Source organism: Zonotrichia leucophrys, chromosome 2, assembly GCF_028769735.1.
Source record: "Zonotrichia leucophrys gambelii isolate GWCS_2022_RI chromosome 2, RI_Zleu_2.0, whole genome shotgun sequence".
NCBI lineage: Eukaryota > Metazoa > Chordata > Aves > Passeriformes > Passerellidae > Zonotrichia > Zonotrichia leucophrys.
The window spans coordinates 27,992,369-28,012,139 of record NC_088171.1 but is presented as its reverse complement, the minus strand read 5'-3'; the positions used below and the strand labels follow the sequence as shown (position 1 = coordinate 28,012,139).

At 36.3% G+C, this 19,771-nt stretch overlaps 1 protein-coding gene across 6 annotated transcripts in view; it reads right to left on the bottom strand.

Annotated features, from left to right (window-relative positions):
• Positions 1-19,771, bottom strand: part of PHF14 (PHD finger protein 14) — a 161,168-nt gene that overhangs the window by 99,005 nt on the left and 42,392 nt on the right. For all 6 annotated transcript variants that reach the window (XM_064704394.1, XM_064704396.1, XM_064704395.1 and 3 more), the window contains 3 exons: positions 18,638-18,741; positions 17,091-17,222; positions 9,091-9,259 (listed from right to left, as the gene is read on the bottom strand). In XM_064704394.1, coding sequence (XP_064560464.1) covers positions 9,091-9,259; positions 17,091-17,222; positions 18,638-18,741 — 405 coding nt within the window. The remainder of the gene's footprint in view (positions 1-9,090; positions 9,260-17,090; positions 17,223-18,637; positions 18,742-19,771) is intronic.

Sequence of the window (19,771 nt, the reverse complement as noted above, 5' to 3'; positions counted from 1 at the left end):
AAAGCCTTGGAAAAACAAAGAAAACATAGGAGAATTAGAGCATACACTTCCACAGCCAAGGGAAAGACAAAAAAAAAATTGGTTTCTTTCAGCCATTGTGCTTTGTATCACAAAAGTATCCATATAAGCTGTGCAGCATTCTGCTGTTACAGAGTGGAAATTTGCATGTTGGCATAGGAAATTAAAAGAATCATGACTTAAATGGCTAAAAAACAGAATACCAACACAATTAATGATGAATGATGAAGTCATAAATGATTCAATGTGACATCGATCAAATGAATGATGGACACGGGGTAATGCATGGGAGGAGATGGTGAACTCAAGACACTTCAAAAATAACAACACTAAAGAACATGGTCCAAAATGGAATGAAAATATGCTGAGGGAAAATGTGATAAACAATGGGTTCAATCCTAAAAGTAGGACAAGTAGAAAGACTGAAGTGGCAGTCTCCATTTTGAACTTGGAAAAGATGGAAGTGAATGCTTACATTTTGTATTTTTGTTTATAAGCAACAATATGAAACACATAAAATGAAGAAGATTAGATAATGCATTGACTAAAAGATTTTTAATATTCTCAGAAAAATAAATTCTATACATGAGACAAATGAAAGACATCTGTAAACAACAAATAAAGCCTAGAATGAACCCTATAGTTGTTGAAAGGAAACAGAATGTTTGCAAAGGGAAACAAAGCAGCAAAGCAAAGCTGCAAAGGAAACAGTCTGTTTGGCATCACTAAGAGATGCCACAAGCTGACATGTTAGCTTCCAGGTGGGAAAGCACAATGGTGAACAGGACAGAAAGGGTGCCCACATGACTCAAATCCACTATGGCTGTCACCAAACCTCATTGTTATGTTTCACTGTTTGTGCCTTAAACCAGTTAATCCAAAGACAGCAATAGAAGGCAGGATGTTCCCTTGGAGCACTTTTGCTTTGCCATTTGGAAGAAAAAGCCCAACATGATTGATCCAAAACTTGTAAACCAACCAAAATTGGAGAGGTGACACCCAAAAGTCAGAAGTATTTGCTCCTCATGAGCTTTTTTTTGAAGCGATCCTAGAGGATAAAAGTGCATACTGTCACCTATTTAATTTCTTGTTTTTCACAAGAAGATTCAGAGGAGTTAACAATGTTAACAACACATGGAAAAGAGTATGAAATACTGAAAACAACTGTGGTCAGTGGCAAAGGTTCAAGTCCACATAAATTGAACTAGTATGGTTCTGTATTTGATCTCATGTGTCACAGTTTTTCAGAAGATCAATGGTGATTTCTGAGTTTTTTCAAAACATTCCTTGAGAAAGAAAATATAAATGTAGCAGGTATTGGACTACAATGCTATTTAAGATACATCTGACTTTCAAAACTATTCATACTACAGTAATTTCCTTATTCTGCAGAAAGTCTGCAGGAGTTGTTTTGTGTGTGTTATAATTTTAAGAGGGCAAAATGTGAAGAGCTTTAGGTGCTTTGATTTTTGGAGATCTATAAACATCACACTTCTTGTCAGAAACAACAGCACATATTGACTTATATTTCCCTGCCAAACCTGTGGCTACAGTGACTACTTGAAAAAGACACACAGCTGTCTTTTACACATGCTGACAAGCACAGCAAAGAGGATCAGTACAAGATTACAGCCATGGTTTAATTCTGGATCCTATCTAAATTCTTCAGACATTTGCATTTCTATCTTATGTCAAGTTGTAGCTGACACACTGACATTAATGATATACTTCCATAGTTTGTTTTTTTACCTTTTATCAAACTATGGTTCATAGCTAAGAGATATCACACATATCAAAAACCTCCAAAACTCAACTATCCCACTTATGCAGCCTTTATCATATATTGCTATGGATAATCCAAAAACAAACAAACAAAAAAAAATCAGTAAACATTAGAATGCTATATAATCATTCCAAACAAAGAGGTCAATGCAGGGGAATTACACCACTACAGAACAGAAGATAACTCTGATATGAAACACAAGCCAAACAGAACACTCTCAGAAAATGGAAGTGGGGAAACTTTCACTCTACTAAAAAAGTGACTTAATGAAATCAACGCACTATCAACAGCGTGCATAAAACAAATCACAAAAGTCTGTGAAAAAAGCCACACAGGTAGAAACTGCACAGATAATATGTTCTCTATCCTGTTACACATTGACCACGATCATTTTGCCAAGATAGCAATTATTAATTCATTATGTCATCTATTACTTATGAAAAATTAGAAATTGCAAATTTCCTTTGCCAATGAAAAGGTTATGACGAATCCAGTTGCAGAAAAAATCCTTTTGACTCCCTTTGCTTTGTTAAAAGGCAGAAGAAATGTTCAACTGATGGCAGCCCATAGGCATAAAACAATTTCAAAGAGAGGTAAGGACTGCCATATAGACACCAGATGGCACCCTTGTTCAGTACAGATCCAAGTGAGTATCTTAAATGGTATATATCACTACTATTCAAAAAATATCTCTGAAATAATTATTAAATTTTCCAGGAAAATGACAGTAATAAAAAGGAACTGTCAGATGAAAAGAAACAGCAGTTAATCAAAATATGATTATAAAAAGAAACAAGTCATCCATGAAGCTTAATTACATAGAATTACAATTTTTCTCTATTTTTTTTTTAGTTTCCATTGTCTTGAGAACTTTTTTTCCTAGAAAATCAAAAATTTTGCAACATTCCTGCTGTCAAGCAAAACTATCACTGAGTCTATCAAATAATTTGTAACTACTGTTTCTCAGGCTGAAATAAGTGACAGAATTTGAGAAAGAGCAGGATTGACTTCTATCCTTTTTAACATTAATTTTCTCCAAAGTACATGTTTAGAGAACTGAAACAGAAGCAGAAAGACAAGGAGGCCAGAAAAGCTCAGTTTTCAGGCGTTGATAAAACAAGTGATTCTTTCCTGGAAAACTCAACTTACGAGAACTTATTTGCAGAATTGACAGATACACTGGTTACCTTTACTTACAGAGATACCAGTATTGACACCATTGGAATACCATTTGGAATACATTCATTTCTCCATGTCTTTGCTGAATGAAAAGCAGGTGATCTTTAATCTGCAGGTCTTTTTTCTCTTTCTTGCTTTCTTAAAAATCAAACCAACCAACTAAAACAATCTCCAAACTCCAAACAAAGCAAAACAAAACAAAGGGAAAGAAAAACGTAAAACTGATACACTCCATTTGATTCAAGCATCGTGGAAGAGCTAGATCTTACTTCACTCTATTCTGAATTTGACCTGAAGCCAAAAGAGAGTCCTATATTATCATGTATCCATGTATTTGGCAAGCTGAAATAATTAGTTTATATATTTGTGATGTTTGTGATGTTATGGTGTCAGACTCAGTTGAGCTTTTCTGTTAATTGATAAAGAAAATAAAGTTATTTTACAATGTCCATTGTAATTAAAACTTTAAGTTTCAGAAAGTTGACTGACTACCAAATTTTTTTTTCTAGAGCATTTATGTTCAGCTGACAGCAATTAATCTTTAAATTCTGTATGTCAAAACCGTAACTAACACAGACTTTTTACTGTAAAACAGGAACATTACTGTGTGTATCTCTGGATTATATACAATGCAATTACAGAAAAAAGATTTTCAGGTTTCAAATAGCAAAAATAAGTTTGGTATCAGAGCATCAGAATACTTCACTTACAGGCTTCAACAATTAAGTTCCCAAAATTCTTTTATTTCACCTTCGTAACTAGGTGGATAGATGCTTCTCAATAAAAAGGAATTCAAAATGGAATTTCCACAAAAACAAGCCACACAAAAAAAACCTCTAATATCCTCATTAAGAGTACCAGGATCTGACAGCATTTATTGGAAGATGGAATATTCAACAACACAAACACTACTTCCAAGGACACACCAAGTGTCCCTTCCACTCTTAGAGCACACAGCCAGCCCCAGCAGCACAAAATTGCTTTAGAAGATGTTGTATGTATATGACATACAGGAACTGAATCATACTTCCAGACTACAGCATACATTGTAGGGAAAGCATGGGTGATGAAACCTTAAAAATATACTTAAGTTCATTTTTTCAAAAGGACAGAGGGAAAACCCTTATTTTGTAAAAGCAAGACCTCAGACTAACAAAACTATTTTAGTAATGACATGTTTGATAAAAAAATAATCTCTGTATTCTTTTTTATTCTAGGACAGCAAATGAAGTCAAGAGATTTTTAAAAGCTGTGTTTTTATAATATAGATCACCTCAAATAGACTCTGAAAATCTGTACATACATAGCTGAGTAGAGTAAAACCATTAACCTCTCAATTTACTCCTGAGAATGCTATTTGCATCTCTTTAGAGTATTTTCCAAAGAAACAATCTATTCTATAATCTTTATGAGAAAAAAAAAGTGAAAGAAATGGTACAGCTTAGAAAAGCAAATGTTAAAAAACATTCAGATTTATAAGAAATATAGAAATATAAGGAAGGTGTTAATAGATATCTGGTTTATGCAATTAGCTATTGATTTCTATTAGCTATTTGCTAATCATTAGCTATTAATTTCTGTGAAATTTTTTAGCAGCAGAAATAATGATTTGTGATGCTTATAAAAGTGTGAAATTGGAATGATAAAGATAAAATTATAACGATTTTAAATAAACCTGGCTTTAAAAGCTATGCACTGAAATGCAAAAATTCTTTAAAAGGTCTCTACATATGGCTTGAAATGTATAAAGCATAAACAATTCATTAAATTCTGTCTGCAAATGCAGCCATTATACAAAAGAATTAAGTACAAAGCTTAATGTCTTGTTTATTTACATTCATTTATCATTTGTACAGAGTAAAAGTATGGTATGTTTAAATTTACCCTTGTATATTCACTTATATGGTCAAGGGAAGTTCAAAATCAGAGAGGTCTTGTAAACTTAAGTTACATTTTAATGCACAATATGATAGCTGCTGTCTCCAAAACAATGGAGTGCAAATGGCTGGGCTTTCTCTCTGTCTTCCCACAAAGAGAAACACAGACAAGGCAGAGATGTTTAATGCTTTCTTTGCCTCTGTTTTCACCAGCAACAACAGGCTAAGGGGGTCCCAGTGCCCTCAGCTGAAGACCATGGTTGTGAGAATGCTGAATTCCCAGTCAGCCCAGAATTTGTGTGGGATTCACTGCTCCAGCTGGATCCCTGTAAGTCTATGGGGCCTGATGGGGCCTTATTAGAGAATACTGAACTGTCTGATGTCATTATAAAACTTCTTTTGATGATTTTTGATCAATCCAAGGGGCCCCAGTTGACTGGAAGCTGGCAAATATCCCAGTCTTCAAGGGCAAGGAGAACCCTGGAAACTACAGGCCTGTCAGTCTCACTTCAGTGACTGGTGAAATTATGGAGATTTTTCTGGGGGATACTGAAAAACCCTCGAAGGACAACAAAATCATCAGTCAGAACCATCGTAGCTTAATGAGGGGAAAGTTCATCTTGTCCAACTTGATTTCCTTAAGTTATAGTGAATGGGATGACATCAGACTGGTGACCTGTCACTAGTGAGGCTCCAGAGCACTTCATATTAGGCCCAATTCTTCTCTGCATCTTCAAAAACCACTTGGACACAAGACTTGAAGATATACTAAGTAGGCTTGCCAATGATACTAAATTGGGAGGAGCTGCTGACTCCTTCAAAATAAGAGAGATCCTGCAGAGGGTCCTAAATGAGAGATCTGGGCAATTGCCAACTGTATCAAGCTTAACAAGGGCAAGGGCAAGAATCTGCACCTGGGACAAGGCAACCCTCAATGCATGGACAGACTGGGGAAGGAGAGGCTGGAGAGAAGTGCCACAGAAAGGGACCTGGGGGTCCTGGTCAGGCAAGCAGAACATGATTCAGCAGTGCCCTGGCAGCCAGGAGGGCCTCCCGTGTCCTGGGGGGCATCAGGCACAGCATTGACAGCCAGGCAATGGAGGGGATTGTCCCACCCTGGTCAGCACTGGGGCAGCCTCACCTTAAGTGCTGTGTGCAGTTTTGGGCACCATAACATAAAAAAGATAAAGCTATTACAGCTATCAGAAAAAGTTCAAAGGAGGACTACAAAGATGGCAAAAGCCTAGAGGGGAAGACATTAAAGAAGTGGCATGTTTAGCCTGGGGAGGGGGAGACCTCATTGAAGTCCCCAGCTTTGTCACATGGGGAAGAGAAGAGGCAGGCAGTGATCTCTTTTCTCTGGTGACCAGCGACAAGATTCAAGGGAATGGCCTAAAATTGGGTCAGGGGAAGTTTAGTTTGGAATATTAGGAAAAGGTTTTTCACCAGAGGGTGGCTGGGCTCTGGCACAGCTCCTCAGGGAAGTGGTCACAGCACCAAGCCTGACAGAGCTCAGGAAGTGTTTGGACTATGCTCTCAGGCACACGGTATGGTTCTTGGAGGTGACCCATGCAGGGCCTGGACTTCAGTGATCCTTGTGAGCCCCTTCCAACTCAGAACATTCTGTGAATCTATGAGTCTATATAAATATGCTGTGAAATATTTGAAAGGTAAGAGATAGAAATACATAGAGCACTCACAGCTTTACTTTAGAAAGCACTCACACACACTTTAGAAAGCTTATCTAGCATTAGGATACAAAACACTGTTCTGGCACACAATTAATGTAGAGAACTGTACAAGGGAGAAGCACTGTCCTGACTCTGAATAATTCTGCTTCAGTATTAGTCCTCTCACACTTCCAAATTACAGAAGGAAACTAAGTCTCTAATGTCATGCAGAAGCTGTGAACGCTAGTGTGCTCCAATTGTCACAGGTCTCTGGCCAGATGGTCTGGTTTTGGCTGGGATAGAGTTAATTTTCTTATGAGTAGCTGGTATAGTGCTCTGGGGTTTGGATTTAGCATGAGAATCCCAGAATATTCTATGTTGGAAGGGATCCATGAGGATCATAAAAGCCCAGCTGTTAAGTGAATTGCCCATACAGGGATCAAACCCACAACTTTGGCATTATTAGCACCATGCTCTGACCAGCTGAGCTAACCTGGTATCAGCAATGCTGACAAAATAATGCTGATAACACATGGATGTTCTGGCTGTTGCTAAGTTATGTATAGCTCAAATCAAGGACTCTTCTGTGTTTCATGCTCTGCCAGGGAGGAGCTGCACAAAGAGCTGGAAGGGAGCACAGCCATGACAGCCTGACTGAACTGACCAAAGGGATATTCTACACCACAGAACATCATGCTCAGTATATAAACTGGGGGAGTTACCCAGAAGGGGGCCAATCACTGGAGGGGGAAACAGTCAGTGGTCAATGTTTCTCTTTTACAGAGAAGCCCTGCTGACAGGGCAGCAAAGATGTTATCTTGAAAATCTGTATGTTGAAGAAAAGCAGAGAATTGGAGAGAACTGAAACAAAGACCAAACATTCAAGCAGAGGAACAAAATCTTTCTTAGACTGATAGCAGTCTTTTTCCACAGTGCAACACCATACAGTGACAACACAGTATGCCACTGAAAGTCAATTAATCTCTTTATTACATACTACAATGTGTGTAGATATATTATGTAACACACCACAGCATGAGGGAAACACTTCAGAGCAATCAGACTTGTTTCCATTTTGCACAGAACTTTGGCAGTTATTACATAGGCTTTAGAACAAATCAATCCTGTATTCCTAGGATTTCTGAACAATGCCTTATATTACTCCTTTTTTTATTACAACTATGAATGTCTTTCCTGCAATAATTTTAGTTCTCTTTAGTCCCAGAATCATGATTCTCCACACCCTAAGAGCACTACATAAGGTATAAAAAGAGAGAAGAGAAAGAAGAAAAATGGGATATGAGATACAAAGGATTCAGTAAGCAGAACAGCAGGCAAGTCTTCTTTCTGTGTGAACATAAGCATAACAACAGTAAGTTCAACCTACCCAGGCAGCTGTAAGATTCTATGAGATCTTATGCTTTAGGAGAAAGGGTACTTTCCCTCAGTGAGGAAAATAAAGAAGAAGTTTCTCAAAATTTAATTTCGGATTACTCACATTCCTAACAGTCTGAGTTAAATTAATCAGCTTGGCTTGAGTCATTCCTAAAGTTCTGAGTCACAGACAAGGAAAGAGAAGCCATTAGGTAAATCAAAGCTGTGGCCCAAAATTAAAACAAACATTTAAGATTGGGTCAGGAAAATACTTGCTTAATCCTATCAGTGTACATTGGGTAAGGTATCTGCTAGTATAATCAAAAAATGCCTAGAAAGCTTTATGAAGAAAATAAAGTTGTGCTGCATGAGAAAAGAAGTTTATCTAACTCTAATGTGAGAGGCTGCAATATTTCCTGATATTAAGAAATATACTGGAAGATGAACCACTTATGTCTGAAGGGATATGGGAACACTACTCATCCCATAACCTGGACCTAAATGCCCTTTGATATTTTTATGTTCTTTTTATAGGTGGTATGACACATCACACATGAAAAGACTTGTTTTCTGAACAAGTAGGAGAGAAAAACTTAAGGAAAAGTGTACAGTGATCAATAATAAAGCACTGTTTTCAAAGGAAGGAAAGATGCTAAATATTTCATCAGTACAGGAAGCAAGAGGTTTTGCTTGTCTTCTCAAAACTCTATCCACCATGAAAGTTTTAACAAAATATACAGTGACTAGTAAGACTAGGAAGCCAAACAAACTGAAATAACAGGGTCTTGCGACAGTCATAAAATGTGCAGTCAATCAGCAGGCTGCCTGCAGATAAGGAAATTACCAATTATTTTACAGCTATAATTCAATATATTTAAATCTACCCTAACAAGTGTCCTTACTACTACAGTGAAGAACAGCTATTAAAGCTAAGTTTAAGCGCAAACTGAATTTTTTCTCAACTGAAGAGCTATACAAGCTTAAGTATTGTGTTTCTCAGCTTTGTATTTTAGCAAAACAGTATTTACCACAACTAAAAAAGCACTAAAATGAGAAAATGGAATATATAACAAAAACAGATCATCAATCTAATTGAAATCCCTCAATTCAAAATGTCCACAATGTAGGTCATGTGAAACAATATTATTATGAATATGGGCCTCAACACACCACTTCCACCATCATTTACCGTGTTTCTGATTGGAATTTTCTTCGGTTCTGTTGGCACATCCTGAGGAACAAATTTCACCGGTTCCTTAATTTGCCTCCTTGATCTTTTGGTCCCATCTGGTAAGGTTTCCATGGCAATATCAGCCTCCATATCGCTGCTACCTGCCTGGTCACACTCTGAGCATTGCCTGCAAAGCGGAAGATTTTCTTTTAAGACTGCAGTCACAAGAGCAGAAAAAGAAACATATTGAAGTTTTGTGTTTAAGATAAATTCAAAAGTCAAAGTCAAGAAATCAAATGGACATCTAAAACATACATTTTAAGCAACCAAGCAAAAAACAAGTAAAATGTTCTTTTTTTCCTGACAGTACTTAACTTTGAAAACCAAGATTCTGAAAGTAGGAATTAATCTTCAGGAAAAATGCTCCCTATTTCATTATTTTCATTCTACCACATCTTCATTTTTAAAGCTGCCCACTGATCTCTAATCTATTAATTACTGTAGCTGCTGCTGCAGTTTAATTATAGAATTATATAGTGGTTTGGATTGGAAGAGATCTTAAAGATCATCTAGCTCCCACCCCCCTGCCATGGGCAGGGGCACCCTCCACGAGACCAGGTTGTTAATCTTTACAATGACATGCTGCTCAATTCCTTCCAATGAGAGTATGCTTTAGTGGCAGGGATATGGAGAACATGTTAGTTATAAAAATAAATTTTAATATGCATTCCCTAAGGGAGTGGGTTTTAAATCTGAAAAAAATAGTTAGGAGAAAATTACAAATAAAGAAGCTAAACACATATATTAACAAACTTGGAACACTAAACTGAAAAAAAAAAAGCCTACTGAATTTTTGAAAAAAATACAAAATCACCATCAGAACTTCAAAAATTAAGGGATTCTAAAGTAATTCTATTAACAAGAGAGGAATTCATCAGGATTTGGTTTTATTTGCAAAAAATCATTTTATACACGTCATAAAAGTGGATGTTCAGTAAAAGCATTATACTCACTGGAAGAGCCAGTTTTAATTACTTCTCACACTACACTTCCAATTCAAAAAATTACAAGTCCATTCAAATAAAGTCCAATTCATCACTGTTCTTCTATTAAACATTTTTTTTAATAATACCAACCAAAAAAAATCAACATAATCTTGTGCTATTAATTGGCATTAACAGGGATTAGCACATTAAAATTATCTAAATGATAGAGCAAATTTGCTTTGGAAGGAGACAAAACAAAAACCCCATGTATTTAATTATTTGAAGTTAAATTTTAATACACATTTCCAACAAGAAGGCATATCCATCCTCTATAAACAAAAGCACAAAGTCAGATACATGTTGTATTTGAGTCTTTTTGTTGCAATTTACACATTCAACAGGAATAGTTCTCCTGTGAACTTCAAGTGAGGGCTAACACAATATCACGTCCATTAACTTTCTATGTTTTTTAGTTCTTTCAAAGTAATCCAAGCAGTACAGTCTCAGATCTCTCCTAACTATACCAAAGGACACCAGGAGTCATCATGGTTTGCTACACAGACCAGTGGCTACCAACTCAGAATAGAGGGAATCTAGTCATGGACTGGGTAACAGATCAGTGCAACCCTTACTAACTCAAGAACTCTCTCCTTGAACTTTTCCATATGTAAATTTTATATAATTGTGGCTACATTGCAATGTTAAAAACATTTATTACCTCTTATCTCAAAAGAACTTAAGACAGGGTGAATAAGACCCATGAAAGTACTTGAAATATTTGCTGGTCCAGAAAAGCAGAACAGGGTAGATTGCAGGAAAGATAACTGTTTCTCCCCTCTCTCATGTAAGTATGGAGTCTTTATGAAAAGCCAAAGCACAAGGAAGACAGTTTATATACTTTTCAAACAGTCTGGGGCCAGCATACGAGAATATAGTCCTGTATTCTTCCTCCTTACTCTGGTTACAGAGCAAAGGGGGATGCAGCTTTCAGCACTGTTTAATTAACCACCATGCACACCATCACTGGGGGCGTGGGTTCGGCAGCAAGAGCCGAGCACCAAAAAGAGAAAATCTGCCATCTTGCTTGGATCTCTCTGGAGAGAAGGTGCTGGCATGAGTTGGCCCCAGCCCTCTCTCCACCATTGCTGGTCCCCTTTTGCTTCCCAAACCCCCCCTGAGCTGATGCTGCAGAAACAGCCGGACAGAGCCCAAAACCGCGGCCAGAGCTGGCAGTGCCAGTGGTGCCAGTGCCGGGCACGTGGCACCGAGTCAAGCTGGGCAAACGCTGCTGAACACAGCCCAGCACAGCACTCTGGGAAAACCAGTGGGAAGCACAATGCCTGGGATCTGGCTTCTGAGTTTCAGCCAGGCTCTTTGCTACTTTCTTCACACTGGGGCAGGGGAAGGCTAAGCTGCAAGGGCTTTGTCCAGCTTAAAGCCTTTGTCCAGCAGCGCTGGTTTTGGGAAACATTGTGTTTGCACCCAGAGGTGAATACCCTTTTGTGTGAAAAGATTTTATGGAGAAAGGCACTCCAATGATAAAGAGAGAAGCTTTAAGTAAAAATATTCTCTCCAATAATCTTTCATGTCTGCTTAGCTATGAATTACTTTGAGTTTCTTTATTTTCATAAGACACATTGTTCTTAAAGCAGTCCAACCCACAGCTTTAAGGTGAATTTCTATTTAGCAAGCATCAGAGAGCACGGCCCTCCATAACACTGCAGAATCAGTCATGTCATTAATTTATGTACTGGAAAGCACAACTGAAAGTAATTACTATGATCTGCTTATGCAGATGTAAGCAATTTCTATGAAAATGCTCAAAAATTCTATGAGCTGTTCTTAAAAAGCATTTATTTTGTTAAAAATATGTGCCATGTATAAATTAAAGAAAAAGCCTCCATAACTTAAGAGCTGCACTAAAAATGACACCGTTAAAAGAGAAACAAATAGTCATAGGGTTTTACAACAGTATTTGGAGTGGAGAATCCAGTTTCTTGGATCTACCACTCTGCCTGCATGATTTAAATAACTCCTCTTCTTTATCTCTGTTATTACAAGGGAAAGACACCATTTTTCTGCTACCTAGGTTCAGACAGTTCTATAGAAAATACCCATCCAGATCACTAAAATCCTGAAGCTGCACTATTATCCTATTTAAATATGTTTGTGAAGCATTGTAATTTTTATGTTACTGAGGAAGACATAAAACATCTTGACCAAAAGATGAGGTACTGCATTCAAGTTACTTAAATTCTGTTCTTATGAACAAGCTTGCTCTGAAACAGGTTGTGCAAGTGTGAAAGCAGTCAAAAATGGAAAGCAATCAAAATTACAAAAAGCCTAGATCTAGAAAAGAGCAGCAAAATCATACTATGATGGAAGTGAGAGTGCTGTGTGAATCACATAAAAAAACTTCATATAACAAATATATCAAAGGTAAAGGGGGAAAGGAGTTATAAACATCAACTTACAAGCAACCTCTTGATTTACCAGCATAGGCTCTAATGTTATAGTCAACCATGTCTCACCGTACCTATTACAAAATAGCAGTTTGTCTGTTAGCTCCCACAGAGCCACAGAAATGCTACTTCAGATACACACCCCTCTGACTTGGAAACAATCTCTTTTCAGCTCTTCTTATAGTTTATTCCAACACGGTTCTTGAATTTGAAGTACTCTTCCCATTCTGCTGTTTAATCCCAATATAGTAATAGGAAACAGCCACATGACTTCTTTTTGGCTGTGCCACAGTCATGCTCACTTAATTTCAGCTCTTCAAGGACAAGTAGTGAACAGAGAACCTGTCACAGCAGGTCACTTTAGAACTACTGCAACAATCTTTGACTACCTCCAAATTAGCAAGCATTGCTATGCAGTATAAACAAAACAGCAGGAGAAATGGTGCCAAAGACTCAACTTTCAGTACACAGGTTTTGTTTTGCTTTTAGTCTAGACTTGCCTAATCTAGACCCACAGGGAAAATCAGTAGCAGGCAATAATATGCCTACTTCTAAAATGTGCCCGCTGCTAAAATTTCTGGAAGTTTGTTCCATCAAGAACTCTCAGTACTGATTTGAAATCTCTTAATCATACAGAATGTCTGATTAAGCACTAACAACCTACAGAAGAAAAAAGAAATTGGGTGATTTTGTTGTTTCTTCAATCTAACTTGGTATAAGAATCAGAGATAACTTCCCACTTCACACATATCTTAAGTCAGCAGCAGTGAGTTGGGAAAGAGTATATTCAAATTGCTTAGCAAATACCACTACAGTGCTTCCAGAAACCAGTTCTGGAACTGGTGTTTGGTGTTTAAAAAGGAAAATAAGCAGAGCTTGTTTTCAAAAGGAAGACACAGGTCTCCCAGACACACCCTCTGGCAAATCACTTCTCACAATGTTTACAAAGAATTAAGTCACTTTGAACACAAGAAACATGGACCACAGCTTCAAGATGACACCTAGACTCTATAAATTGCACATGTAAATGACGTGGTGGAGGTGGAAAAAAGATAGGGCTGCTTTTATTCTGGAGATAAAAGCAGTTTATATGAACCTAATACAGCCGTCAAAAAGCTTTAAAGAGCACCTTACAGAGTGTAAAGTTACAGAGTTTAAAAAAAAAAAAAAGAAAATTTGCCATTTGCAACAACCTAAACATCCCTCAATTAGTGACAATACATAAATATGTACATTACATTAAATGCATGTAAAAATGTATATTATATTAAATGTATGTTAAAATGCAAAAAAATATGATATAAAATCATTAACTTCATACAAGTTAATAATTTTATATCATTATCCAGTGACTCAGGATGAAGAGGTGCTGGATCAGTACTGAATGAACAAGGTCAGGAATATGAATGAATGTCCAGATACCACCTGAGTGTTCATGGAACTACTGGCCAGGAACTCTACAGCTCATTCTGTCCTGTGGCCAATATTCCCCACAGCAGTCACCACTAAAATAACTTGGCCTTCTAGAGCAAAAATAAAACCAACCAACCTTAATACAACCGTTAGTCCTTGTTTTGTCCATCTCAGTCCCCAATATTTCATATGCTACTACAAGTTATCACCTTTTTTCAGCAATCTCATTCCAACAGAAGAAGCTAATCCTTGTTAGTAGCTGCCAAGTATTTTCTTAATGAAAATGCTAATATTTTACAATTAGATTTTGATCCATTATATTGTCTGCCAACACTTGTGCATTGCTTTAGTACCAGTTAAGAACATTCTCTACCAGGAAAATACATCCAGAATGGTCAGGAGTATAAAAACACACAAGTTGTCAGCAAGAATGATAAGACTTAGCATTATGATAACATGTTAATCAAAAAAATATTTAATTGTTTAAGGAATAGAATTTCTAAGAAACTGAAAATCACAAATTTTTAAAGGAAAGGAAACCAGGTTAAAAAAATCTGATCTAGGAATTGAACTCAATCCTTCCAACTCAGGATATTCTATGATTCTACTTTAAAAGCACAGCATCAAAACAGGCACAAATTAATGCTTTAATGTACTATTATATAAAATAGTTTCTATGCTCCTCATCTCAAATCCATCTGAAATAAGGACAGGCTTTGAACTTACTATGGTACAAACTAGTGCAGGGTGTTCTGTTACCTTGAATAAAACTCCAAACATGGAAAATTCTTAGTGGTAAGTGCTTTAAACCAGTTAAACCAGTAAGCCATGAAACACTGGTGCTCACCAGGTCTAAATTCTTACTATGATTTCCCTAAGACTAAAACTGTTAACTCATTTTAAATTTAACACTGAGATAACAAAATATAATTTGTGCTTTCTTCAACAAATTAGCTTTTAAATACATAATATGCTCAAAGTTTTTTCTCTTATATACTATTGGGTTTAATTTAACAATTTCAAAACCCTTTTTGGTAAACTGTAATTTAAACTATTAAATGCTGAGCCTGAAATGGATAAAAATTATAGCCACAAATTAGTCTATGTAACATCACACACATAACCTGTATCGCCTGGCATCCTCAAACACAACGTAAAAGGTGAAGCTGATGGAATACTCATTGTTTAAATAAACATAAATTGGTAAAGTACGTAACTGTAATCATAAAAACCTTTACAAGGGCTGAAGTTAGTTATTCTGAGTAAATTATTAGCAGTGATAATGAAACAGAAAGAAAAATACAAAGAAACAATTGACTCTTGATTACTATTTTAAAAAAGAACTAAACTCAATGTTTTTTAACCACTCTTAAAGTCTTTCAACCTGCCTAATGTTTCATGGAATTTCCCACTACACCAATTTTATTTTTCTGCTATGTTCCTATTACATCCTATACAAATATCTGAAAATACATGGCCCTCATCTAAAAAATATATGTCCTTTTCTTCATATCTTAATCAAAAGATAAAAATTGCATTTAAAACAGCAGGGGAGGAAAAACCTGCTGAACTCAAACTTGGATTAAGGGTCTGTTCTATGTGCTCTCCACTGATCCTGAAAAGAATAATAAAGGAATGTTCAATGATGAAAAGAATGCAATCAATGCAGCTCAATTTGTCTGCTATCATCTCACACTCCAGAATATGCCTGAGCTAATTAGAAGTAAAAGCCAAGTTTGTGATCTGAGATATAACCGAAGCATGAAATTTACAACAAAGCTAAGTTATAGCTTTGAAATGAAAGAGCTTTACTACCTAACCTGACCTATCCTTCCTTTAACACCTACTGAGAATTAGTCTTATATCTTTTGGACTGATAGCTTTTAGTGAGCTTTTTCAACTTTGTTAAAAAGCAGAATAAAAATCAAATCTCCTGTGTAAATGAAGAAGCTATCTAAAAATTTAAAATATAAAAAAAAGCTTCCACATAAAATAACTACTTGGCAAATTTGACTAAAGAGATCAAAAGTCTAACAATACAATACATTAAATAATTAAAAGAAAATTAGGTTCAGGAAAGTATTGGTGATGGTGAAAACCTTTTTGAGATTTTCATCTTTTAAATTTACTGAGGCAAATTTACTGAGGTAAATCCAGGTTTTGTAACAATAAGATACAAAAAAGAGAGGCCTCCCATGTCATGTACTGGCCATCTTGTTCTGCACACAATCTTCAAAATTAGCCAAAAAGATGGCTGAAGTAAATATTTTATGCAAGTTCTTTAACAGAAAATTTAGAGACACATGAAGAAAAACAGAAACTACTCTTTTTCTGTTAAAATGGTTTTACTGTTTTAGAAGAAATTCTTATACTTTTCTGACTTTGTACCTTAGCATTCAGACAAGGTGGTGAATGACTCCTCGAGATGCCGTACTCTAACTTCTTGCCAGGTACAAACTGTTTCTGAGTTTGCTGTAACACATTTCAGAGCAGTTTAAACATGCAGACTGCTAACACTATAGAGCAGAGCAAGCTAATTTTATGACCATTTGGAAATCAGATTCTCTGCCACCTTATCATTTCTCCACTGCACAACTTAGCTTTTGTTCTGCTCCACAAGCATGAAAGAACTTTAATTCGTGAAACTCTAACTGCAGTAAGTACAGTTATGAACATCTGTCATTGTACATTTGAGTCCTAAGACAGCAGTAAACCCAATACTTCCCATAGTGCAATAAACAGAGCTACTTACAAGTTTATTTAAAAATATTACAAGTATTTGCCTGAAGATCTCAACAGAGAGTTGCTTATCTCAGTCCTACCATAAACAGAAAACCAAGTCTTTCATTTCCCAAAAGTATTAGCCTATAATTTCCTACTGCTATTATACTGCAGTAATAACAATCACAGATGAATTCAAAACCCAAGAAAATTACAGCTATAACCTATTTTTACACAGTGGCTAATAATGAGAAAATCTTTATAACTTCTTTTTTTTAACCTTGAAACATCACTGCTAATAACCTGAAAATAAAAAAACTCCTCAAACTGCATTAAAACAATGTGTAATCCACTCAGAATTTGCAAGTGTGTTCACATTTACATCCTACTTTAAGTACAGAGACAGCACAGGACAGCACATTAACTGTGTTCTTACCAGTAACTGTTCTTGGTCTTCCTTGGCATCCTTGTAAGAGGTGGATCCAGGCAACCAAGATGATAATGAAGTTTGCAAGTGTCACACAGCAGCAGCAGGTGTTGATCATGGTTCTTCTTGCAAATTCCACAACTTTTCATGCACGCAGCAGAAAAACATTATAATTACATACTCATAAACAACAAACTATACACCCCAGCACATTCCCCAGTTTTAATACAAACACTTGGCAACTTCAATTTGAATTTATCATTTAATTGCATAATTACGTTCTGGATTAATTTTGGAGGAGTTTTTTTAAGGAGCTTCTACCTATGTGCAGTAAAAGCATAAAAGGCTACTAGTCAGTGTTAGCAAAAAATGGCTTTCAATTAAATTTTGGAGGACTTCTAATAAGTTAGTAATCACTCAATACTTCAGCAAAATATACCAGTGGCAAGTGAAAAAAAAATACAACAAATGCTTAAACAGAAAATTATGCTGCTAGTACCAATCTTGATAATCAATCACACACTTACTTATTCAGGTAACCACCTTGAAACAAGTCTGTGCTGCTGGTATGCTGGGCAATGTTACTCATTAGAAATTACACTTCCTTTTTGTTATTATTTTAGTGTAACTGAAACTTTACTTATTTTGAAAAGATAGGTGTTCAATGATTGCACTACAACATGGGAGGAACTGAGTGCATTCAAATGAAACAGAATTGGTGAAGCATGACTTCAATTATTTGTGTACATCAAAACTGCCAAATCCTCAGCCCACTGCCACATTTTCAAGATTTCTACCTCTGGCAGCACTAAAACTAACTTTTGCTTTTGCAAAAATCATCGTCTTCCCCTTAGCCTTCTAGCTGGGCAAGACACTACTTGCTGTGGCTGGATGTCTGGCTGCTGCTCTCTAGATAAGCAATAGGCTGTGTCACTCCTCAGCTGCAGTGAGAAAAGAAGAATCTAGATGACATGTGTGTATTTTGCACAGTCACAGTCTGGGATCCTATTACATTTAATAAAAACCCAGTCAGTAGCTTCACCGCTTATGGAAGAGGAAAAAAACTACAGCAGAGTAAGTCAATACATTTCATAACTTTGGGAATTAATAAAAATATAGAAATAGTGAAATTTAGCACAAGCAAAAAGTGAGAATTCTTATATGGACAAGTGTTTTGTGCACCCAGGAATCGTGACTGAACAGCATCATCCCTGTTCTCAAAATCATCCACTCAGATGACAGCATTCAAAGAACAAAGTGCAGGTAGTTTTCACATCAAAAAAAACAAAGGACTCTTCTACTTCAGATGCAACGAGACAGTTTTGTCCTTAAAGCACTGCTATCAAATTAGCAAAAACATCCAAACTTTACTCATGTGTGAAAGGGTGAAGAATTGACTACTATCCAACTTAACCTTCAAAAATAAGTAAAAATGTGTCAACAACTTTAAAGCATTTTTTAATTAAAACCTGAAATAAACAATTTCCTCAGAACACTTTTCTGAAACTATAAATTACTAGATACTGTATCTATGCCATTAAAATTTAATTACTTGCCTATAAAGTACTGCCGGAAGTGTAGATGCCTTTTGTGCTCCTCCTTCCTTTTTACTCGGTTTCCTTTCCTTAGGAGCCCGTAAAATTGCTGGTATGTTCAATTTCTATTGGATTTGAAGAAATGCAATACGCATGACTCGTGATACTTTAAAAGAATATTCTTCTCATCTCAATGCATGAAGAACAAGACACATAAGTGGGAGACTGCTTAGCTAACTATTTTACAGGCTACACATTTATCCCACTATGATTCTGTAAAATAAAGTAGTCTTACAGTCATTTTTTCAAGTCAGTAAGAAACACACAAGAAGACTAGCTTTTAAAATTTTTCTTCGAGCTTTCAATATAGGAATGGACAAGGATGCATTTCTTTAGGAAGCTGAAACAAGCAAAGGCAGATTCATGAAAGTGGCAGAATACTGAGGCAGTTTATTTTCCCCAGCATTGCAGCTACACTGGTGCTCGACAGGTTAATTAGAAAAATTATCTTATTGGACCAAGCTCTTCACAAAGCAGACGAGACCCTCGTTGGGTTTCTACTATCTGCAGTGTGCTGGCTTCTCAGACAGCAACCATCTATCAAAGTCATTTCTCAGCAGCCCCATGGGTCTGCATCTGTTCAACCAACTGGAAAAAAATGTCATGCAAGCTGTGTAAATGAATTCTGCTCAGCTTTTCTTTCCTTTTTTTTCAAACTGAGTAACATTTGCATCAGGAACTGTATTTGCGAATACTTACTCAAAGGAAGGAAAAATAATCTTGGTTTAAAAGATATGTTATACAAGAATTCTTCTTTGCAAGCAGGAGAGGTAGGCAGACAAATGGAACTAGGAAAAGGTTGCATATCTTAGGAACTATTACTGCATAAAGAAAGTGTAAGGTTCGTTTTTGGAACAGTAGCACAAAATCAACAGCAATAATGGGTGTACCAAAATTGTGAGTAATTCTATGTCTGCATTTCCACAGTGAACAGTTTCTTCAATCTTAAATCATAACTGGAAACCATTGCAATCTCCCTCTCAACTCCAAAATGTCCATTGACATTTAATATCTCTGACACAAACATGTATGAAAACACTGCAAAAATCTTCACTTCTCTTTTTTCCCGTATCAATGGGAACAAAGATAATTGCT